The 25,084-nt window shown below is 39.5% G+C and overlaps 2 protein-coding genes across 2 annotated transcripts; one reads left to right on the top strand and one right to left on the bottom strand.

Annotated features, from left to right (window-relative positions):
- The first annotated feature begins 817 nt into the window (after nucleotides 1-817).
- LOC137391837 (A disintegrin and metalloproteinase with thrombospondin motifs 7-like) lies at nucleotides 818-20,067 on the top strand. Its single transcript, XM_068078379.1, has 23 exons — nucleotides 818-891; nucleotides 4,067-4,419; nucleotides 5,136-5,316; nucleotides 5,466-5,626; nucleotides 5,770-5,853; nucleotides 5,946-6,076; nucleotides 6,232-6,381; nucleotides 7,088-7,234; nucleotides 7,356-7,503; nucleotides 8,482-8,601; nucleotides 9,463-9,608; nucleotides 9,827-9,923; nucleotides 10,756-10,953; nucleotides 11,066-11,222; nucleotides 11,342-11,553; nucleotides 11,650-11,918; nucleotides 13,648-13,864; nucleotides 16,829-16,978; nucleotides 17,116-17,302; nucleotides 17,407-17,558; nucleotides 17,756-17,902; nucleotides 18,011-18,161; nucleotides 19,724-20,067. Exons 1-23 carry the CDS (start codon nucleotides 858-860, stop codon nucleotides 19,864-19,866), a joined length of 3,735 nt encoding a protein of 1,244 aa, XP_067934480.1. The 5' UTR covers nucleotides 818-857; the 3' UTR covers nucleotides 19,867-20,067.
- Nucleotides 20,068-20,740: 673 nt separating this feature from the next.
- LOC137391838 (iron-sulfur cluster assembly 1 homolog, mitochondrial-like) lies at nucleotides 20,741-24,272 on the bottom strand. The gene is made up of 4 exons (XM_068078380.1): nucleotides 24,186-24,272; nucleotides 23,455-23,508; nucleotides 23,201-23,306; nucleotides 20,741-21,538 (listed from the first exon to the last, which is right to left on the bottom strand). The coding sequence occupies exons 1-4, from the start codon at nucleotides 24,270-24,272 to the stop codon at nucleotides 21,330-21,332; spliced, it is 456 nt and encodes a 151-aa protein (XP_067934481.1). The 3' UTR covers nucleotides 20,741-21,329.
- Nucleotides 24,273-25,084: the final 812 nt, after the last annotated feature.

The raw sequence follows: 25,084 nt of genomic DNA, 5'->3' as shown, positions 1-25,084 counted from the left end.
TTGACAGAATTGATAATTTGTTCATTATTGCGATTTGCAGCTGTTATACCTAATTGATGTTGTTTTGATGGTGTTCTCCCTATATAGGCAAAACAAGGACAACCATGACAGTGTACTTCATACCTTATTTAGGAGGAAAATGTTTGCTGTAGCCTTGGCTTGTTTGTTTTATTTTTTCCTTCATTACTGCTGATACAATGCTTTTAGAGGGCATTGAAGCTTTTTGATTCTTGTGGCTTTCGTGCTGATCATCAGCTTTCTGTATGTCGTGCACGTGCTGTTGCCTGTCAATAGAGAGTTTGTAAACATCTTCGGCGATGCTGATTGGTCATATTAATAAAACCGGCCTTGCCCATTGAAAGGTTTTACCCCATTCGTGTGGACGCAGCAGTTGAAGACACGTGGTCGTGTAGGGTGCATTGCTTATCGCTGCTACCATTGCACAGGACTATACGAAGGTTAAGGCTTGACACAATAGGAACAATAGCCGTGCACTTGTATTTCAACCTCTTGGAATCCTCTATACTGTGCAAATTATTTTGATTCTGAGAAACGGGCAGGGCAGAGAAAGTGCAGTTTTCTAATGAGCAGTTGGTAAAATACGAAGAGAAACACTTGCAGGGACGAGGGATCTCTAATGAAGATTATTCTGTGTGATTGACTATGAGACAAGCAGTGTGTTCTACAAGAGAGAACAAGCTTTCTTGTAAACTGGTAGCCATCAAGACCGGCGACCACTAAATGCTACAGAAGTGAAAAGCCAAACATACACAAGTATATTGTCAGCAATCAGCTTGGAAATGCAGAACTGCTGCCAACTTGTGCTGCTGTTAGCAGTGCTGACAGCAGGTGCTGCTATGCCTCGCTATACATTCCTAGAAGAAGAGCAAGGTAGGTAAAACTTAAACATTTCTCTATTGCTGCCACATAGACCAGTTACTGCCACGTAGACCAGTTGCTGCCATAAAGTCCAGTTGCTGTCATATAAACCAGTTGCTGACCCCCAGAATCTAACAGTGTAGAGAGGGATCAGTGTGGTTTAGATGGGGATCAGTGTGGTTTAGATGGGGATCAGTGTGGTTTAGATAGGGATCAATGTGGTTTAGATAGGGATCAGTGGGGTTTAAATAGGGATCAGTGGGGTTTAGATAGGGATCAGTGTGGTTTAGATAGGGATCAGTGTGGTTTAGATCGGGATCAGTGGGGTTTAGATAGGAATCAGTGGGGTTTAGATAGGGATCAGTGTGGTTTAGATAAGGATATGTGGAGTTTAGATAGGGATCAGTGGGGTTTAGATAGGGATCAGTGTGGTTTAGATCGGGATCAGTGGGGTTTAGATAGGGATCAGTGTGGTTTAGATCGGGATCAGTGGGGTTTAGATAGGGATTAGTGGGGTTTAGATAGGGATCAGTGTAGTTTTGGTGCACTTTGCTTAAGTTGTCTGCAGCTTGCCATTTTTACCATTATTTGTTTTTTCCTTACAAATCTAGTGTTCTTTAGGCTGACCAATGGCCATGAACGGCGTTAAAATGCTTGTCATGTGCTTTACCCATGGTACTCTTTGTCGCTTAAAAGTTTAGAGACATATTAGAATCCTTCAAGATGTCATCCATTGGCATCTTAGAATTGCCATTAGAATATTGATCAGATATAGAATAATCCATCGTGTTTTTTTTTGACGTCATCAAGTCGTTTGCACATGTGCTCGTTCACGAAAAAGTCGCCATATTTGTAGAAAATGATCATTTTTCTTTTATTTAACAGTACTTTTGGTGTTGTTTTGATACTATAATAAAAGAAATTGCGAAGCATCGTTTTCAGAAATTCATTGCAAAAGTTTCGTATTTTTAAGGATAAAATTGTCTATAAAGATGGCCGACAACGATAAAATGACATCACAAAAAAACGAAGTATAGAATCAGATATTGTTGTCACTCTTTATAGCTGATTTTCTGCCCGCTGTATCATTTGATGGCTTCTTTTGATTTCGTGGCTGACAGGAATGTTAAATTTGAATAACATTGTATTTCAAAAATTTAAAACTGCCAGCCTGGACACTACCATTACTATCGTAAAAGACCATTCTTATCTGATACTAATACCTGTCCTGGCCTAATACTCACTAACACCTGTCCTAACCTGGTACTCACTAACACCTGATCTGACCCGGTACTCACTAACACCTGTCCTGACCTGGTACTCACTAACATCTGTCCTGACCTGGTACTCACTAGTACCTGTCCTGACCTGGTACTCACTAACACCTGTCCTGACCTGGTACGCACTAACATCTGTCCTGACCTGGTACTCACTAACATCTGTCCTGGCCTGGTACTCACTAACACCTGTCCTGACCTGGTACTCACTAACATCTGTCCTAACCTGGTACTCACTAACATCTGTCCTGACCTGGTACTCACTAACATCTGTCCTAACCTGGTACTCACTAACATCTGTCCTGACCTGGTACTCACTAACACCTGTCCTAACCTAGTACTCACTAACACCTGTCATAACCTGGTACTCACTAACACCTGTCCTAACCTGGTACTCACTAACACCTGCCCTGACCTGGTACTCACTAACACCTGTCCTGACCTGGTACTCACTAACACCTGTCCTGACCTGGTACTCACTAACGCCTGATCTGACCTATCTCATACTTGTCAAAAAACTGTTAGAAAATAGTGTGTAATAGTCTCTATATTTTCAAAATTAGGCTTACATTATTTTCTCAGTAGTTTGCCAGAGGCCTGCTGGCTGTCAGTGACCGGTATGTCATATTGTCATGTCATATCGACGCTGTACCTGTATTGTTAACGCATTAGTAACTCACAACCTTTTCTCTGCTCCCTAAGTTTAGTTGCAATTTCACACACTTTCACATGCCTCACTTCAGACACTGGAATTTGGCTGCCATATGATACTCATAAGCTTAAATGTGATTTATTATCAAGCTGACCTCTCCGAGTGTTTTTAGTCTTGGTGCTTCCCTCAAGGATTATCTTTTGTCTGAGAGTAATTAGTAAGGATGGCGGAGGGAGGGGAGACTGAGGCCCCTCGTAAGGCGTTGTCGCTCACTCACAAGGCACTGTGCTTTTCCTGGTCAGGTTAACCAAAGTAACACGTTTAAGCCTTGCCTCTCTTAATGCAATTATTGGGTATGGAAACTCTAAGTATTTTTGTCAGCGAGGATTTTTGACAGCGAGCCAGTATAATGATATTGTAAACACAGAGGGTTGAGTGTTAGCGTGAGGGTTACTGAATATACTGAGACGGTATTGGCTTTCTAAACAATTCCATAGGTGTTAGCGACCAAATACCCAGTTTTTTGTTGCCACTTCATTGTGTTTGAACGATGTCTTTAGTTTGAAGGTAAATTTGGATGATTTTTGTGAGTCGTTGTGTACCATTGTTGCTATCCAATCGTTGACCATTTAGGGAGACCAGCTGATGCATTGGAAATTAAGTTGCACGATTTTAGACAAGTTATGCCCAGCCCACGTTCTCACTCCCAACAGGCCTTATTTAAAAAAGGACAAAATTTTAAGTACATTTGAGGCTGAAAACATAACAAGAGTTGGAGCAGTGTGTTCTCAGCTTACGCCCCTGACAGCTCATTCTTGCTATGATTTACGAGCCTTAGAGGCATTCAAGATATTGGACGCTGAGAGAGTCGTGCCCAAGCTCTATGCGCTGATAGTTCTGACTCTCTGCACTGGTAGTACATTGGAATAATTCCTTAAGCTGATTTATTTTGCCTCAAATTCTACTCTACATATTCAGCTTACAAAGGCTTTAGAGTCAAGTTAAACGCTTATGTGAGAGCGGAGGACTGAGTCCAGTACGTTATATAATTACGTTTTGAAACATAGCCAAAAGTTTCTTGTCAATGATTTTTAGAATTTGAACTTGAAACATGCAGGTTTATTAAAAACAGTTTGCACCGATGTGCCGACGGACTTGGTGCATTGACATCAAGAAATTTGATAACAACTTTATCTGAGATATGAGGTTACTCTCAGAAAAATTCGCTTGTCTTTGAAGACCTGCCTGTCAATTGTAGAGCGTAGACTGGAAGAGACCGAGTGGAGCATTATAGAGCCCTCACTGGTAGATAGGGAGGGAAGTTTCCTGTCTCACAATGTACACTACGAGATGCCAGAGCAAGGCCGAGCGAAGAGAGATACTCAGGAACTCACTCATCTAGCTTACAAACTATCAGTATCTGGTAGAGACTTTCCAATTATAGTCGTGCTAGACACAGATAGCCACCTCTACACACCCAGCCTTGTCATAGAAGAGAGATTCTATAATAGAACTCAGACTAAGGCCCATTCTCTCACCCGTTGCCACTTCCAAGGACACATAAAGAATGAAACAAGCTCCAAAGTTGCTCTCTCCACGTGCAATGGACTGGTGAGGGACGTTGTTCAGTTTATCAACTTTATTTTATAAGTAAAACATCTAGTATAGTTTAACTCAAAGCAGCCATAGCTTTTGACAGTATTTGTCATAGCTTTGTGATGTGCTGAATGTTCAGCACTTGCTGCTGCATGCCATGGCCACTGGTGTCAAAAGACACCGGTATCCACTCAGGTTCAACACACATTTGACGCAAGATTGCCTATCTCGGGTTACTTTTGTCGATAAGCTGCCATCAAGTGTGAAGCTCCGCTGCCATTCCTGTGTATATTTCTTCAGATTCGCCATACCTTCTGCTGTCTATTAAATATTGCTTCGAGCATCATTGAATCAGCCTTAGGAATATTTCGGTAGCTACTCTCCCCCTGTTCTCACCAGCACCAAGTAACAACTGTATTGCTCTTTAAAGCTGATCCCTTGCACAATATTTCCTCACAGCATTCAAGGACTTTTAAAGTGTTTGCTTTCATTATTAAGGGCCGTCTCGTAGATTAATAAAAACAATTAACATGGTCACTCAATACAGATACGCAAGGCGATCTATGTTATAACAGTGAATAACGAGTAAAACAAACTCGTAACAGATGTTAAGTATGACCCCCTTGCTCAGCATGCTCTCACTGCTTTCACTTCTAAACATTGGAAATAGCCTGCACAGCTAGACAGCATTCATTCCAGCCGCTGCTTGTCATGAGCTCGCCTTTTTTTAGACGGGGATCTTGGCAATGTCAGACACACATTACTTCATAGAGCCTTTGAAAGGAAATGATGTTATACCTGGTAGACCTCACCCGCATGTCATTTACAAGTCGGTTGGTGATAAACCAAGACCTTTCTCGTTGCCCGTTGTTGACCAGCCGCCCTATTGCTCATCAGATACCTCCGGCAGCGGTAGGTGCTTTCGTCACGCTTTGCCTACTACTTTTCTCGTCATTTGTTCCATTAGAACTCTATAGAAAGCCAGAATAGTTTGCTTTATTTTAAATGTGATGCTCTGCCTATAGAGGCCCCCATCACGCGTGTTTGGTTTCTTTCTTCAGAGAGAGCTGATAGTGACCTACCCCACCTTGATAGGCATAGAAGCAAGCGATCATACAGCAAAGACTACTACGTAGAGACTCTGGTGGTTGTGGATGGCTCAATGGTGGACTACTACAAACACGAGGATATTCACACTTATATTCTCACCATAATGAACATGGTGAGTGGCTGGGTGCAGACATTCTTCTACCAAAGGGAACCTACTAGTAAAATCACAGAAGATAAAACTGCCTTTTATTTCTGAGACTGAGTTTTGATGCGTCAATCTTTAGACTTTTGAGAGTTGGTTACACTCTCTTTCAGGTATCCATGCTGTTCCATGAAGCATCCATCGGTAACTCTATCACCATACGAGTTGTCAAGCTGTTGCTGCTCGATGAAGATCAGGTAGAATAGACAACTCCTCATCTATTTCATATAAATATGAAGTATGACACCATCAAGTAAAACTAATTCTACGCTGTTCTGCTTGTGTTTAGGAGTTGTTTGAGGGACTGAGTGTTACGCATCACGCTGAGAACACACTTGAGAGCTTTTGTAAATGGCAGAAACGTCTGAATCCATCGGAGCCTGACGCAAGCCACCACGATGTCGCCATACTCATAACTAGGTGCTGCCACTCTAAAAGAAACATAATGATGATATAATTTTACAAAAGAATAATTTGATGAACAAGTGGTGTAATTTGCTGGGTTTTAGCGGCGATTCACTGTACAAACCATTCCTTATTCACTTTTACTAAAACCTCTGCTCTTGGTAACACAGGCTAGACATATGCAGCAGGATGAATGAACCGTGCAGCACGCTTGGCCTTGCGCAGGTTTCTGGTATGTGTCAGCCCGGTCGCTCATGCAACATCAATGAGGATACCGGCCTCGCCCTCGCCTACACCATTGCTCATGAGCTCGGTCACAAGTGAGTTGTCTTCCACTGTCATTCTCATCAACAGTGATTTGTTTCATTGCCCCCTTTCTATAGATCAGTATTTACCAGTCATGTTACCAAGCATCGTCAGATACGGTTTACAGAATAGTATTTTATTACTTTATAGAATAGCATTCTATTACTGTGTACTTTATAGAGTAGCATTCTATTACCGTGTACTTTATAGAGTAGCATTCTATTACCGTGTACTTTATAGAATAGCATTCTATTACCGTGTACTTTATAAAATAGCATTCTATTACCGTGTACTTTATAGAATAGCATTATATTACCGTGTACTTTATAGAGTAGCATTCTATTACCGTGTACTTTATAGAATAGCATTCTATTACCGTGTACTTTATAGAGTAGCATTCTATTACCGTGTCCTTTATAGAATAGCATTCTATTACCGTGTACTTTATAGAGTAGCATTCTATTACCGTGTACTTTATAGAATAGCATTCTATTACCGTGTACTTTATAGAATAGCATTCTATTACTGTGTACTTTATAGAATAGCATTCTATTACCATGTACTTTATAGAATAGCATTCTATTACAGTGTCCTTTATAGAGTAGCATTCTATTACCGTGTACTTTATAGAGTAGCATTCTATTACCGTGTACTTTATAGAGTAGCATTCTATTACCGTGTACTTTATAGAATAGCATTCTATTACCGTGTACTTTGCAGCTTTGGAATGAAACATGATGGATTCAATGATTGTATAGTGCCTTCAGGGGAGAAAAGCTTCATTATGTTCCAGGAGTTTTTGGTAGATGCAGGAAGACCTCTTGTCTGGTCAAACTGCAGTCGTGATGACATTACGAGATTTCTGGAGTGAGTAAATTGACTTTACTAGAGTTTATGAGTTACTCTACTTTAGAATATACTAGCATTTCTACTACTAATACTATGATAAAGAGTGCTCCTCTCTTGTATTCTTCTATTCATTTGTCAGTCGCGGCTGGGGGTTTTGTCTTGAGGATGAGCCGGCTGATACATATTCCTACCCGTATCCAGATAAGCCACCCGGAGTTCTCTATGACGCCGAGCACCAATGCAGGCTCCAGTATGGACCAGAGGCAGAACATTGCCACGGTATTGAGGTTGGTTTTCAGTCATCATTACAGTGGTTTCACTGACCTCTGCCAAACTTCATATACTATATCTTTATACAATACGAGTGCAATCGGTCAAGACATCTAATGCCCTAAAGCATTATTGGTCTGGCCTCTCAAAGCAAGAGGGGTTTTTCAACATCTGTCCCAGCATCAACATGATGTGATGTAAACACGCAGGGGAAAAGATGAGGCTACACGGATACCTTCAAAGCATGGGATAAATTATGAAACACATGTTGATGCGTTGCTCTGCTCTAGATATACGCATGACACCTGAAATGAGTAAAAGCTGTCTCTCACAATGTGTAGAAATTAATAACATGTCAAAAGCCATTTCTTTGGCAAATGGCAAATGAAAACTTCATTTTAAAATCCGAAACTTTAAAACTTAGAAGTGCTCAAAACATTATGTGACCCAGAAATGTGACCCAGAAATCTACAGCAATAAACCATATATCAGGGCCTTCCCAATACTTGATAGGGTCTCACGATATCAGGGCCTTTCCACTACCTGAGAGGGCCTCATGATAAGATTCTATTTTGATTGTATAATACAGATATAATATGTAGTTAATAATTAATTTCTGATGTGTAATTTTACGTAAGTGTTATCATTTGTATTGTTATTTTTATTACTGTATTATTATTATTGTATGTATTATTGTACCATATAATGTATCATATCTAAAAATTTATAATCAATCATAACAACTCAAACTTGCAGAACTGGATGGTATAGCAATGCTATTGGTATAGCATGCTATTGGTATAGCATACTATTGGTATAGCAATGCTATCGGTATAGCATACTATTGGTATAGCATACTATTGGTGTAGCATACTATTGGTATAGCATGCTATCGGTATAGCATGCTATCAGTATAGCATGCTATCGGTATAGCATGCTATAGGAGTATTACGTCTTCTTGGTCTTCTGTTGTAGCATACCATACTTTGTTATAGAATATGTGTGTGACTCTGTGGTGCTCAGTGAATGGACGTTGCGTCTCTCGTTTGGAGCCAGCGGCAGAAGGAACAATCTGTGAGTGGGACAACACCTCTGGCATTGCTATCCCTAAAAAGGTAGATGGCAGTGATGATTCCCGCAACCTTTATTCCAATGTTTGTTGAACAATTATCTTTGACACATAGCCATTGGCTTTCTGAGCAGTGGGTTCATCCGGAGAGGTTGTGCAAACACAATAATGAGCTCTATTTGCTTAATCTGATTCAGGGACTCTGTTCATAATTGTCTATCGTTTGCACGACAAACTATCATTTCCTCTAAATTGCTTCCACTCATCTTTCACTAATTGCCTGCTATGTGATTCGCATTGTTTCGCTATTCAGGAAGGTCGGTTAATAGCTAAGTGTTATTTGTAGCTAACCTTCCCCTGCGGCCCAGACCCCTGAAAAGGTGGGGGACAAACACCATGAATTACATTTGCTAACGATTTCTAATTGATATTTATTTTAATTAACCAGCAGTATCCTCTGAGGACGTGGCATGACGTAAATAATTTATTTTGACTTTTTCAGTTCTATTCGGGTATTGATGAAAGTTAGAATATAAAAAACAGCAAAATATGAAAGTTATCGAAAAGTTCCATTTATGTGTCAGCGCCGATGTATACATCGCGGCCGATATATACATCGCTGCCGATGTCCTGTTTATTTACCACTAGGCTCAACCAAGGTTCTTACAGGCTCATATGCATTTGTACCCGTGCCACACTTACCACACCTACCACTCTTACCACTACTACCACTCCTACCACACCTACCACACCTACCACTCCTACCACACCTACCACTCCTACCACTCCTACCACACCTACCACTCCTACCACTCCTACCACACGTACCACACCTACCACTCCTACCACACCTACCACACCACTTACACTTGTAGCTCTATTTCAGTTATGTTGATGTTTATTTTAGTGGTGCTTTGATGCAGAGTGTACTGACATAGATACAAGACCAGAGGCTATTGATGGAGGCTGGGCAGAGTGGACAGCGTGGAGTGACTGCTCTAGAACATGTGGAGGGGGAATAGCCATGACCCAACGACGCTGCATTAATCCCTCGTGAGTAGATACACCTGAGGCTATAGCTCAGGTTCTCAGTGGCATTATTCTTTAGTATATATATGAGGTCTTATAGAAAGACTGTTGAAGTACAACTGACTAGATATATTCTGACTCTCTCTGCAAGGGAGGAAAATAAGACCAAGCAGTGTTAAAATGTGGAACACAGGAAGGAGAATAGTCTAGGGGCAAGCAGTCGTTATTCTGAATATTTTTAGACCTTCAAATGGAGGAAAATATTGCAACGGTGAGCGGAAGAGGTACAAAGTCTGCAAAACTGACCCTTGTCCTCTGGATGCACCAAGCTTTCTAGAGGTAAAAAATTAGTAACACCAAATATTACACGATTGTTTTCTCTATCAACTCCTTTATAGACTGTACAGGGTTGCCCTTAATAATAGCTAGTTGCTAACTGGTAGTTGCTAATAGCTAATTGCTAACTGCTAGTTGCTAATAGATAATTGTTGATAGCTTGTTGCTAACTGCTAGTTGCTAATAGCTAGTTGCTAACTGCTAGTTGCTAATTGCTAACTGCTAGTTGTTAACTGCTAACTGCTAATAGCTAGTTGCTAACTGCTAGTTGCTAATCGCTAGCTGCTAGTTGTTAACTGCTAGTTGCTAACTGCTAGTTGCTAATAGCTAGTTGCTAGCTGCTAACTGCTAGTTGCTAACTGCTAGTTGCTAATAGCTAGTTGCTAACTGCTAGTTGCTAATAGCTAGTTGCTAACTGCTAGTTGCTAATTGCTAACTGCTAGTTGTTAACTGCTAATAGCTAGTTGCTAACTGCTAGTTGCTAATCGCTAGCTGCTAGTTGTTAACTGCTAGTTGCTAACTGCTAGTTGCGAATAGCTAGCTGCTAACTGCTAGTTGCTAACTGCTAGTTGCTAATTGCTAGTTGCTAATAGCTAGTTGTTAATAGCTAATTGCTAATAGCTAGTTGCTTGGCGGTAGTTGCTAACTGCTTGTTTGCTATTGTAAATTCATATTTCTTCACCTTTATTTGCTCATACATATTCTTACATGTCGGAGCTCCTTCATAGTAGTACTAATGCTCCTATGCCTAATGCATTTGAGAGTTATTTGAGTTGTAAAAGATGACAACTCCCAAATGAAAGCCTTAATGCACACTGCTGTTGTTATTTACTAGATGCAGTGCGCAGCATACAATACTCGGCCCTATAAATCAGTCTTGTATGACTGGGAGCCAGTCTCGACAAACAATCCATGCCAGCTGAACTGCAAGCCAAAGAACAGATATTTCTCAGTGATGCTCAGTGACATGGTCAAGGATGGCACCCCCTGTTTGCCTGGCACAAGAAACCTTTGCATTACTGGCACTTGCAAAGTGAGATTGAGCAAAAATATAACTAACAGAAAAGTGTATTTTGTGAGATATATGGGTAAGAAACAAGTAATAAATAGGTCTCTAGTTTCTTATGATTAGTTATGGTCTGTAGAAAGTGGGTTGTGATTGGAAACTTGACTCAAATGCTACTGAGGACAGATGTGGCATATGCCATGGCGATGGCAGTTCCTGCAAGACCGTCAAAGATCAGTTCAAAGGTCAGCCGGATGAAGGTCAGGGCTATGTGGAAGCAACAGTCATACCAGCAGGTTAGTGATCATTGATTGGCTACTAGCTGGCTTGTTGATGAGAAGATTGGACGCTAGAAACATTCGCTGTATATCCTTACTGCTGATATCAGCTGTAATAGTAGCTGCATTGTTAATAGGCGCTAGAAACATACGCATAGAAGAAGTGGCTGAAGCGAACAACTACCTTGCTGTCAAATCTGATGGAGATGAATACTACCTGAATGGTCATTGGTACATCCAGTGGACAGGCAACTACAACATGGCTGGCACCACAGTGCACTACGAACGACTTGGTGATAAGGAGGGAATAACTGCTCCTGGACCAATTAAGGAGCCACTGCATATAATGGTATATTCATCGCAATGCTTCTCCCAAGTGCTGCTATGAAAACTCAGTGGCTGCTCAGATGCTGGTTGAGTGACGCAAATCAATCCTATTTTGTAGCTGCTCTTCCAGTCACATAACCCGGGAGTGAAATTTGAGTACACAGTGCCAAACCAAAATCGTACTGCAGATGTAGAAAGAGTTCCAATATTTGAGTGGACATTTAGGGATTGGTCATCATGTAGCGTGTCCTGCGGAGGAGGCCATCAAAGGAAGCAAGTTATCTGCGCAGAGAGAGAAGCTGGTGCAGTGGATGACAGTTTCTGCTTCAACATCACGAAACCGGATGACCAAGCTAAGACTTGCAATGTCTACCTATGTCCTGCGAGGTTGGTCTACTTATGTCCTGCGAAGTTGGTCCCATTGTCACCATCACAAAACAGGTGCTCTTCTTTGGTTCCATTGTCACCATAACATAACAGGTGCTCTTCTTTGGTCCCATTATCACCATCACATAACACATGCTCTTCTTTGGTCCCATTGTCACCATCACATAACACGTGCTCTTCTTTGGTTCCATTGTCATCATAACATAACAGGTGCTCTTCTTTGGTTCCATTATTACCATCACATGACAGGTGCTCATCTTTGGTCCCATTATTACCATCACATAACAGGTGCTCTTCTTTGATCCCATTATCACCATCACATAACAGGTGCTCTTCTTTGGTCCCATTATTACCATCACATAACAGGTGCTCTTCTTTGGTCCCATTATTACCATCACATAACAGGTGCTCTTCTTTGATCCCATTATCACCATCACATAACAGGTGCTCTTTTTTGGTCCCATTATCACCATCACATAACAGGTGCTCATCTTTGGTCCCATTGTCACCACGTGCTCTTCTTTGGTCCCATTGTCACCATCACATAACACGTGCTCTTCTTTGATCCCATTGTCACCACGTGCTCTTCTTTGGTCCCATTGTCACCATCATATAACAGGTGCTCTTCTTTGGTCCCATTGTCACCATCACATAACAGGTGCTCTTCCTTGGTCCCATTGTCACCATCATATAACAGGTGCTCTTCCTTGGTCCCATTGTCACCATCACATAACATGTGCTCTTCTTTGGTCCCATTGTCACCATCACAAAACAGGTGCTCATTTTTCCCTCACAGAAAAACGAGTTTCATAGTTGTGATAGTAAAGTATCCAGGCTTCAGACTCTAGCAAATTTTCATTTATTATCAACATATAAAATCACGTAATCCTAAAAGATTAGTAGTAAATATATTATGAAGGCAGATAATATTAAATATATTATGAAGGCAGATAATATTAAATATATTATGAAGGCAGATAGTATTAAATATATTATGAAGGCAGATAATATTAAATATATTATGAAGGCAGATAGTGTTAAATGTATTATGAAGGCAGATAGTGTTAAATATATTATGAAGGCAGATAATATTAAATATATTATGAAGGCAGATAGTGTTAAATATATTATGAAGGCAGATAATATTAAATATATTATGAAGGCAGATAGTATTAAATATATTATGAAGGCAGATAGTATTAAATATATCATGAAGGCAGATAGTATTAAATATATTATGAAGACAGATAGTATTAAATATATTATGAAGGCAGATAGTATTAAATATATTAAATATCCTATGAAGGCAGAACATAAGAAGCGCTTAACATAAGAATACATCAAGCAACTAGTGACACTGAACAGCAGAACACTTAGGGTGCTCGAAAAACCAAATCTTTCCTCTGTCCAATGACACAACTCTAGATTGTGCAATAGTCTAGTAGCAACTAAATTCTATCACCTTTTAATTTACGTCAAAAAAATGTTTAAACGTTTTATTTTGAAAGAATTGAAGCAGTCTATTGGTGGTTGTCCGCGTGTGCATGTAGGTCGAAGCAGTCTATTGGTGGTTGTCAGCTCGTACATGTAGGTTGAAGGGGTAGGAGTCAGTAACATGACAGACAAGGATTTAAATCGGTTCATGAAAGGTGCTTCTTCATCTTATCCTTTGGTTACCTTTAAATAACGATAGTAGAGGAAGACTTGAGAGAATATTTCATTTTTTAAGGTGGTGGACTGGTCCTTGGCAGCATTGCTCTGTGTCATGTGGTAAGGGTGGTGTAAGACGACGCACTGTACTCTGCGTACGCAGTCTTGGACCTGAGGAACAAATGGCTCTTGAAGATGAGGATTGTGAAGAAATGGTAAAACCAGCATTTGAAGAGCAATGCAAACGGCTGCCACCTCCCTGCCCCAGTGTTTGGAGAGCTGGTCCATGGAGTGAGGTAAGACAACTCCTCGATAGCTACTAACTACTTCATGCATGGTGATTCCTGGCACTAGGCACGATATGTATCCCTTGAAGACATCAATTCTAGCTAATTGCTTTGTATGGCCAGATTGATAGACATGATGCACCACACTAATGTAATAGCCAAATATTTTGTCATAGATAACAATTATCCCACAACCAAGCACAAGCGAAGCGAGTGTTTGGGAGCTTTATGATAAAAGCATGTGCACACAACTTCCAAAAATTATTCATCAACGCCATACCCAAACCCTTGTACCAAAATCTGATCAACAAATTTAACCATTTTTGTTTGGAGTCGTTTAAGTATAATAACGATACAAACCACATATAAAACTATTTAAATATGCTACCAAGTCTTTAAAAAATGTAGACAATATCCTGAAACTTACCCATCTGATTGGATAATACATAACTAGACAGATTAATTTGGCCTAAAATCGCCATTAAAACCTGACAAGCCTTTTTTAATCAAAATTAAGACCGGCCAACGAAACGCCGATAAAGCCTTGCGACAGAGAGTAGAACCATTAAGTCGTGCGCATTTTACGAGAAAAACGTGTACATTCCACTAGTCTATGGCATTGTCCAATTGCCGAAGGTATCTGTAATTAACGAAGAAGTACTGAAAAGTAATCGTTTCTTTTTTGCCGATTTACAAAAAAATTGACAATTTGGACACTTATAATGAGTACTTTGGTATTCCAACTGATGTCCAAAGCAGTGAAAGTAAAGGAAATGACGATGATATTTTTCTAACGATTCTTATAAGATTAAAAAAGAAAGGGTATTGTTGGTTGAGAAATGCAATATTAGCAGTCAAATGGCACAAATGTAATAATACGATTATTACAATATTTAATTATAAGAATAATTATTCGATTTTATAAGATTATTATAAGATTTAATTATAAGAATAATCATTCGAATTTACAAGATCGAAGTATATAGTGACCTATGGTGAGCAATATGTTACTGTTATTATTTTTTTTTAAGATTTTGTTGATGATACTACGGCTGTGCCCAATATCGCGGGACTGCCAAGTCGTTTTTAGCATCTGCAAAATTAAGTAATAGGCCTACATTTTCTTATAGGTATACAGCTATTTCTATGACAACCAACTAAAATCTGTTTAGATTTTTCAATTTAGCATAATTTTTTGCATGTAAATACAAACATCTAGATAAATATCACAACTTCTTGATATTGGTTGCTATGACGTTTTGAAATGTAAACAAAACTGTGCATTGGTTTTCATTTCTCAAACTTTAACACCAGTTTTTTCAAAACTATGTTTTCGCACTAATGGTAAACGTGCATTCAGTTTATTGACCGTAAAATCTGCTGTAATTAAGCTGGAATCAAATTTTTTTTGCAAAATAACTGAGAATTTTCTCCTTTTGTTAGTGTAGATAACTCTAAATCTCACACACCCAACTTAGCCATGGTTTCTGTGATCATGACCCATTTCTTCACTTTGGTTACAGATCGCTGTCAAAACCATTCTACATTCAACACAACCAACTTTCAAGCTGTGTATATTACACAGCAGCTTGCCATTTTACTTCTAATATTGCATTTCTCCTATTGCAGGAGAGAGATATAAACATATAATCTTTTCCTTTCATTATTGCTGTTTGTTGTACATAATAACACCCAGTACATTGCAGCTACTATTGCAGTTCTCCTATTGCACTGCAGTGCCATTTGACTGCTAATATCGCATTTCTTAACCAGCAGTACCCTTTCTTTTTTCCAATATCACTTTGGTCGTAGGCTGTATGACAGGGAAATTTCTAGTATTCAACATACCCATGTTAGACACTAGAAATTCCACTGTCATACAGCCCACGACCAAAGTGATATTGGAAAAAGAAAGGGTACTGATGGTTGAGAAATGCAATATTAGCAGTCAAATGGCACTGCAGTGCAATAGGATAACTGCAATGGTAGCTGTAATGTACTGGGTGTGGGTGTTATTATATACAACAAACAGCAATAATGAAAGGAAAAGATTATGTGTTTATATCTCTCCCCCTGCAATAGGAGAAATGCAATATTGGCCAATATTAGAAGTAAAATGCACTGATATTATTAGAATAATCAATATTATTAATATAGTAATAATAAAAAAACCAATGCACAATTTTGTTTACATTTAAAAACGTCATAGTTAGCAATATCAAGAAGTTGCGATATTTATATAGATTTTTAGAAAATCTGTACTACGTAGTCATTGTTCTGTAGTCATCCAAACTTATAATTAATTATCGTAATAATCTCATAAGAATCGTTAGAAAAAATAACGTCATTTCCTTTACTTACACTGCGTTGGACATCAGTTAGAATACCAAAGTACTCAAGTGTCGAAAATGTCAGTTTGAAATCGGCAAAAATGAAACGATTTCAGTACTCCTATGTTAATTACAGAAACCGCCGACAATGCCATAGACTGGTGAAATGTGCACGTTATTTTTTCGCGAAATGCGCACGACTTAATCGTTCTATTCTCTGTCGCTCGGCGTTTCCATTTCCGGTCTTAACTTTTATTAAACCAAGCTTTTCAAGCGTTTTGTGACGATTTTCGTCCTAATAAATCTGTCTATTTGTGTATAATCCGATCAGATGGGTAAGTTTTAAGAGAATTTCAATAATTTACAAAGACTTGGTAACATATTTAAATAGGCTTATATGTGTTTTGTATCGTTATTATACTTTAACTAGTTTACAAAACGATGGTCAAACTTGTTGATGAAATTTCGAGACAAGGCTTCGTCTCATTGTTGATGAATAATTTCCGTAAGTTGTGTGCACATGCATTTATCATAAAAACTCTCATACTTCGCTTCCGCTCGTTTGTTCGTGGGATCAGGTAGTTTGCTATGTCTCGCATATTGAGCAATTCATAGTCGCGTCCATTTGTGAATTTTTCTGCAGTGCAATGATCCATGTGACATGAGGACTCGGGAGGTCATCTGCACTGCGGCTGACAGCATAGACTGCATAGAAGAGGTGCCCCCGATATCTGAGAAACCTTGCAGGAGAGATCTAACATGCGGTCAATGGGAAAGCGGAATATGGTCCAAGGTCAGCGATGAATCATTGGCAGCATCAACGGCTACATATACTGTTGCTAATCAATGTGAGCTATTCCTTGCCATGTCTGTCTGTTATGGTTGTTATGGTCAACCAACAACCTCATTCATATGTTCTCCAAATTTCAGTGCTCGAAAACGTGTGACGGGGGCATCAAGCATCGAACTGTGGAATGTAAACAAGGCGATCGATGTAAGATGTCGGATCGGCCTGATGACATCTTGCCATGCAATAGCCGATCGTGTGCTTCATACAATAATGAACACAGTCGCTCCAGCAACTACAACCGCCGACAACATGGACAAGCCTCACAAGGTGATTGGCTGACCAGAGTAGCCCTTAGCTCTTCTATTGCCAGTTGTTATCTTTCATGACTTGTTATGTGAATTGTATCTGCAAAGTGCTAGTAATTATTATAGGGAAAAAAAGGCAGCCATCCAACGTATGGAGGACAATATGGAACTATATGATGGGAGAGAGTGGTGACGACAGACAAGAGTTAATAGAGGAGACAATTACTGATCCTCCATCTATTTATAATCAGAGCTGGCATGTTGGACAGTGGTCAGCTGTAAGTGGCGTGCAGTGTTCTGTTTTTTCAGAACTTGTTAAAGTTAAGACTCTAGTGACTTGAAGTGACCAACTTTAAAAGCATATAAAGATGATAAAGGAGAAGCTGTTCTATACTATATATTTAGTTTTACTTCTCATCATCAACACAGAGATGGCAGTTGAATGCTGTAGTCTGAGTGTATGAGTCTGTTTTAGTGTGCTGCAACCTGCGGAACAGGAATTCAGACGAGAGATGTTTGGTGCCCGATGAAAGGTTTGTGTGACCCAGAGGAAAAGCCAACTACAGAAAACCAGTGCACCCTTCAACCCTGTGTTTCCTGGGTCGCTGGTTCATGGAGCCAGGTAGGTAGCAAAGAGGGCTGGATTGAACATATATAACACTTTCCAGTGATATATGTTATGTAACCAGTGTGTGTGGCGCTAATCAGGTGAATTGTTGTACCATTTCAGTGTACGGTGACCTGTGGAGCAGGTACTCAGAGAAGGAATGTGCAGTGCATAAACCTTGAGACTGATAGAGCAGTGGGTGGGTGCGAAGAGCAGCACCGACCGCTGAGAGATCGGGAGTGCACACTAGCAAAGTGTAATATAGTCAGCGCAGGTAAGAGGGTCACTTCTTATACTATGAATAACATTGAATCAGCGAAGTAAGTGTGACAGCAAAGAAAAGTGCTCTACTCATGGAACATCCTTATGTTATCCCAGTGTGATTTGTTCCTATAAGAGTTTGTAATCGCTCAGCACAGATGCAAAGGTTTTGCTGTTCAACGTCAACTCATTTAGCTGAAATGCAATTTCTTAGTGTTTTGTACCATACATGTAGGCCAAAACTATAAACTATTTTGACAAAGAAACTGTAAGCTATTATGATAGCAGGTGTAGAATATTTAGTCAGTAGTGTGTGAATGTACCATCACACAAAAGACAAACCAAGAGAGGCCAACTAAAACATAATTGTAGCATAAATTGAAACAAAAAGTCGCTCATTCATTCCTATGCCGGACACCTGTGTTAACATACTGTACTATTTATAGCACATGTAGTTAACATGCTGTACTATTTATAGCACATGTAGTTAACATACTGTACTATTTATAGCAAATGTAGTTAACATACTGTACTATTTATAGCACGTATAGATAACATACTGTAATATTTATAGCACGTGTAGTTAACATGCTATGCTAATTATGACATTTGTAGTTATCATACTGTACTAGCTATAACACCTGTAGTTATCATACTGTACTAGCTATAACACCTGTAGTTAACATACTGTACTAGCTATAACACCTGTAGTTAACATACTGTACTAGCTATAACACCTGTAGTTAACATACTGTACTAACTATAACACCTGTAGTTAACATACTGTACTAACTATAACACCTGTAGTTAACATACTGTACTAGCTATAACACCTGTAGTTAACATACTGTACTAACTATAACACCTGTAGTTAACATACTGTACTAGCTATAACACCTGTAGTTAACATACTGTACTAACTATAACACCTGTAGTTAACATACTGTACTAGCTATAACACCTGTAGTTAACATACTGTACTAACTATAACACCTGTAGTTAACATACTGTACTAGCTATAACACCTGTAGTTAACATACTGTACTAGCTATAACACCTGTAGTTAACATACTGTACTAACTATAACACCTGTAGTTAACATACCGTACTAACTATAACACCTGTAGTTAACATACTGTACTAGCTATAACACCTGTAGTTAACATACTGTACTAGCTATAACACCTGTAGTTAACATACTGTACTAGCTATAACACCTGTAGTTAACATACTGTACTAGCTATAACACCTGTAGTTAACATACTTTACTAGCTATCAGTGAATTAGGTCCTGGTTTTAAGATTTTCGTAATTATCCACGAGTAGGAAGTTGCTTTGCGGCTCTTTTGACAATCTCTATGTAACAATTAGCATAAGATCTGAAATATAAGCTTGCCGTGTCTGTTTCTACTACTATCGCTAAAAATCCGAAATTGAGATTGGAAGCGAGACAAAGTGATCCTTCTCATAGAATGGCCAATGAAAGCAGCATTTTAGAATGTGCCACATTGAGTTGTCGAAGTGTCTTCCATGCTTGATGCTGAAGTTCAACAATAGGCCTGTTTTTTATATGCAGCTTTGAGGTCTTCATTTTCATCAAAGGACTGCAAAAAGGACATCTTGGCTCTGGACACGTGCAGACAACTCAAGGATCGAGGATTTTGCACTTTTAAATACGTGTCTCGAAACTGCTGCAAACTATGTGATGCCTCTGACTAATGATGAGCCCAGCATTTACAGTGCAGCCCTAGTCAACAACGTATTATTTGAGATAACTACTTCTTATCAACATTAAAGTGTCAAAGGTCACACTGGAGAAACAAAGTTCAAGGCCAGCTGCAACATGACATCTGAAGTCCAGTTGATTTTGTTGCATAAAATGCTATTGGTTTCTAGCAGAGTTTAAGGTTCAAGTAATTATGGTATCTAAGCGTGCCAATTTCTTTTTCTACATGTGCTGAGTGTTCAACACCCACCACTAGCAGCCTGTTTGTCATTTTTATTTGTGTCAATGTCACTATAATCATATGTGTTATATTTGGTCATTCATTATTTTTGAAATGTAGCTCTATTGTTGAAAGGTAGCTCTATTGTTGAAATAGACTTATTCTATATGTATTTAGTTGGCTAATTTATTTTTGTATGCAAGTCTCTGCGAGTTGAGACTACCAAGTAGCAAATGGAAATTATTTCTTTATTCTAAAATATTGATTTTCAATTTTTGTAGCAATGCTAATAGTTGCCATTATAACATAACCTCTATCTACAGTTCATTGTGACCTATCCGAACATTTTTTCTATTTTGTGAGCGTTTGTTAGGAATGTTGATATGCAAGCTGAAAGCGTTGCGCACAACTAACTCCATGCTCACAGACCTGATGCTTCCCATGCAGGCTAGAGGGTTGAGCTAATGACACTTGGTGGCAGGTGAGTGACTTAAGGTGATTGTGTCCAGCGCTGCTAGATGTTTATGCACAGATTGAGCAATCTCATTTTGTCATCTTTGTATTATTGCAATATACTCTCTGTAACGCTTTTGTGTTCTAATCCAACCATTTTAGTATTGACTTGTCTGGTGTAAAACATATGCAAGGCAAAATATACATGACTCCTGCTAGACCTGTATCATAGTGCATGAAAAGTAACCTTTCTACTCATCACAAATGTTTGTAAATCACAAGTGTGCATAACTACACTGACAACTGATAATCATCACTACTACTAGCTCCAAACTTGCTTGTCCACACCATTAACTTCTCCAACAGGCCTCCACAAGTCAAAAATCTCGCCGTATCATAGCCCTTGGATACTTCCACACAACCAAAGATCTATGAGAGGTTTAAACAAAATAGCTTGTATTAGCCTGAGGAACAGGATCCATAGGCACACACAGGCACCAAACCACTTAAACTCTATCAATGCAGTGAGTACAGCTTGGTAAACCTAACAAAAACATATCAAGATATGTCATATTGTTATATCAGTTCTCCACCAGACACGGACAGCAACAATGTGAGCAGAGGGCTGATGTCACACTCAACATCTTACCCTATCTTATGGTGTATGTCCATATTTTCAGGACAATGCTCTCAATCATAATATGACCATTGCAATATTATGTGTATAACAAAAAACAAGCAACCCAAAAGAGTATTTTTGAAAGCTAACACATTTCTAATAAGCTAAGTGGCGTCACCAGAAGCTGTCTTTGAAATTGGTTTAGAGGAAGGGAGGCTTTCGTTGCCAAGAGAGAAACTTTCTCCGCACCCACAGAATCCAGTAACATTTGGATTTTCAAAAACAAACTCGCTGGTGAGTTTCTCGTCAACATAGTCCATAACTGTTCCCAGCAAGCTCATCTGCGCCTTCGAATCTATGAATATCTTTGCACCTGCAATGTCGAGCACATCCAACATAGGTTAGAACAGATGGCATTCATGCGGCACCTACATGCGCTTGACTGTGTGTTTGACTAATTGATACAACTGACAAGCACTGTAGTACATCTTGCTAGAAGTTTCAACATAATAACTAAATCATTTTCTAAGAAAACCAGAGCAGAACGAATAAAATTTTGAGCTCTGAAGCAAATGCACTAAGGAGATGCATAATAGGTAGAATTGAGGAGCGAATTCCCGGCTTGCTAATCGTCTGAGAGGTATTTAGAAAGCATGCGCTTGTAAATGACGGGTTAGATGGACTCCACAGAGTAGGTACCCGTAGGTAAAGAGAGAGTAGATGAGCTCCACAGAGGAGGTACCCGTAGGTAAAAGAGAGAGTAGATGAGCTCCACAGAGGAGGTACCCGTAGGTAAAGAGAGAGTAGATGAGCTCCACAGAGGAGGTACCCGTAGGTAAAGAGAGTGTAGATAAGCTCCACAGAGTAGGTACCCGTAGGTAAAGAAAGAGTAGATGAGCTCCACAGAGTAGGTACCCGTAGGTAAAGAGAGAGTAGATGAGCTCCACAGAGGAGGTACCCGTAGGTAAAGAAAGAGTAGATGAGCTCCACAGAGTAGGTACCCGTAGGTAAAGAGAGAGTAGATGAGCTCCACAGAGGAGGTACCCGTAGGTAAAGAGAGAGTAGATGAGCTCCACAGAGGAGGTACCCGTAGGTAAAGAGAGTGTAGATAAGCTCCACAGAGTAGGTACCCGTAGGTAAAGAAAGAGTAGATGAGCTCCACAGAGTAGGTACCCGTAGGTAAAGAGAGAGTAGATGAGCTCCACAGAGGAGGTACCCGTAGGTAAAGAAAGAGTAGATGAGCTCCACAGAGTAGGTACCCGTAGGTAAAGAAAGAGTAGATGAGCTCCACAGAGGAGGTACCCGTAGGTAAAAGAGAGAGTAGATGAGCTCCACAGAGGAGGTACCCGTAGGTAAAGAGAGAGTAGATGAGCTCCACAGAGGAGGTACCCGTAGGTAAAAGAGAGAGTAGATGAGCTCCACAGAGGAGGTACCCGTAGGTAAAGAGAGAGTAGATGAGCTCCACAGAGGAGGTACCCGTAGGTAAAGAGAGTGTAGATAAGCTCCACAGAGTAGGTACCCGTAGGTAAAGAAAGAGTAGATGAGCTCCACAGAGTAGGTACCCGTAGGTAAAGAGAGAGTAGATGAGCTCCACAGAGGAGGTACCCGTAGGTAAAGAAAGAGTAGATGAGCTCCACAGAGTAGGTACCCGTAGGTAAAGAAAGAGTAGATGAGCTCCACAGAGTAGGTACCCGTAGGTAAAGAGAGAGTAGATGAGCTCCACAGAGGAGGTACCCGTAGGTAAAGAAAGAGTAGATGAGCTCCACAGAGTAGGTACCCGTAGGTAAAGAGAGAGTAGATGAGCTCCACAGAGGAGGTACCCGTAGGTAAAGAGAGAGTAGATGAGCTCCACAGAGGAGGTACTTATGAATGAAGAGGATTGGTAAACTAAACACTACATAAAGGGTACCTGAATACACAGGTACCCTTTATGTGGAGAGGTGGAGAAGAGAAAGAGAGAGTACTTGTAGATAACACACAAGGGATTTGGGGAAAATAGAGAAAATTAAAAAAGAAATGGTGGTGAAATACTGACCATCCTGATCAACTTGCTCATCAAGTTTGGATATTTCCGTAGCATAGTCGAGTGTATAGGAAAGGCCTCTGCAGCCTCTTGTCTTCACTCCGATCTTCAGGCCCCTCTGAGCATGAGCAATGAAACAAGTGAAAAGATGAAAAGGTATCAGATAGCAATTACCATTATCGTGATATTTATTTTGTCAATAAACAATTAAACTGCTAGAGATAGACCTAAATTAGATAAGTAGCGGATAACAAAAAAGAACTTACCACATCTGGTTGGCCTTCCATGATATCTTTTACCCTCTTGACAGCAGCTGGAGTCTTCAACATCAAAGATAAACCATGTCACTCTCTATTACGCGCACGCACACCAGTACATGCATACATATTCATTGCGTCCATTAGTAGATGTACTACATCACTAATGCTGTATGTACTCTATCATATAATGTACATACTACATAAAATGGCTAAGACTTAAGTTCAATTTGGAAAAAAATGCCCTTATTGAAGTACTTCACACAAAGCTATAGCAAGCCTTGCACAGCTATAGCCATGCTTGCACAGCTATATCAAACCTTGCAAAACTATAACAAATACATCAGCAGAGATCTCAAAAAACAACTGTAACTTAATCAGCTCATGCGGAAGAGAGTCTCAGCAATGGTTTCCTATCTTGTCATCCATAGGCATCACCCTTGGATTACAAGGTCATATTATTTCTATCTTCTATAAAAAAGCGTTTGAGCTCAGGCTACTCAAGTACTCCTAACTTGTGAGTTTCATTTTTACCATCAATCACACGACTGACTTGTGAGTTTCATTTTACCATCAATCACACGACTGATATTGTTAAACCTGCTTCATTATCGTGTTAGTCCAAGTGTGTTTACACATACATCTTTAATATTTTTGTCACACAAAATTTTTGGGGTTAGTCGCATATTAAAGTGAAAAATTGATTTGGTAACAGAATAGCGAAAGATGGGTCAATTCACCAATGTAATAGCAGCTCTGGTAGGTCGAAAGTTTCGGCGCTTTGTTGCAGCCCTCACTGTTGCTGTTAACCTTGATGCGGATGACATAGCCTGTGAAAATTAAACAGCCAATGAGGTCACCTAAAGCTGAAGGTTATGTTAAGTTGCGGCACATCTAATTCAATTGGAGAATAGTGATCCTTGCCATTACACCAAGATTGTTTATATCTGTATCATTACATCGGTAGCGGTTACAGCTATGGCTACTACTATACACATGCTGTAATCATTACATTGATATTGGTTACATCTATGTCATTACACACATAGCAGTTATCTAGACCGTTACAATGATGGTGGTTACATCTATTGCTTCTGTTGTACAAATATTGTAACAATTGCTATAACCATGACTGTTATAATCATATATATTATAGCCATGACAGTTATAACCGTACAAGTATATTTAGCAAGCTTTGCATGTTAAAAACTATTAAGCGTTTCATTAAACAAGAGTTTCATTAAACAGTTTCAGAATACACATAGCACTTTTTCTTCGATCTTTAAACTTTCATTTCAGCATAAAACTGAATGAAATGCAAAACTATTAAATTGTCTAATATACAAGGTCACTTCTCAGTAGTTTTAAAAAATTATTATGTTGAAAATTATTCTAGCATTTACTTTCGAATGCATAAAGGCAGGTCAAAGCATTTAACAACAATGTTTTCAGCAACACTGATTAGCATTGTAAAATGCACGTCTTCCTTAAGCAAAAAGAACTATTTTGTACAATGTGCAACATCAGCATAAAAATATATAATACTATTCCTGAGGTGCGGTTTCCTTCAAACGTGTCTGATTCGATTATTTGTCTATTAGTTTAGTGTATCCTTTAAACATAAATTGTTTATTAGCTT

Source organism: Watersipora subatra, chromosome 3 (genome assembly GCF_963576615.1).
Source record: "Watersipora subatra chromosome 3, tzWatSuba1.1, whole genome shotgun sequence".
NCBI lineage: Eukaryota > Metazoa > Bryozoa > Gymnolaemata > Cheilostomatida > Watersiporidae > Watersipora > Watersipora subatra.
Note: the sequence above shows the minus strand (reverse complement) of the source record. Positions and strands in the feature narration are given on the sequence as shown.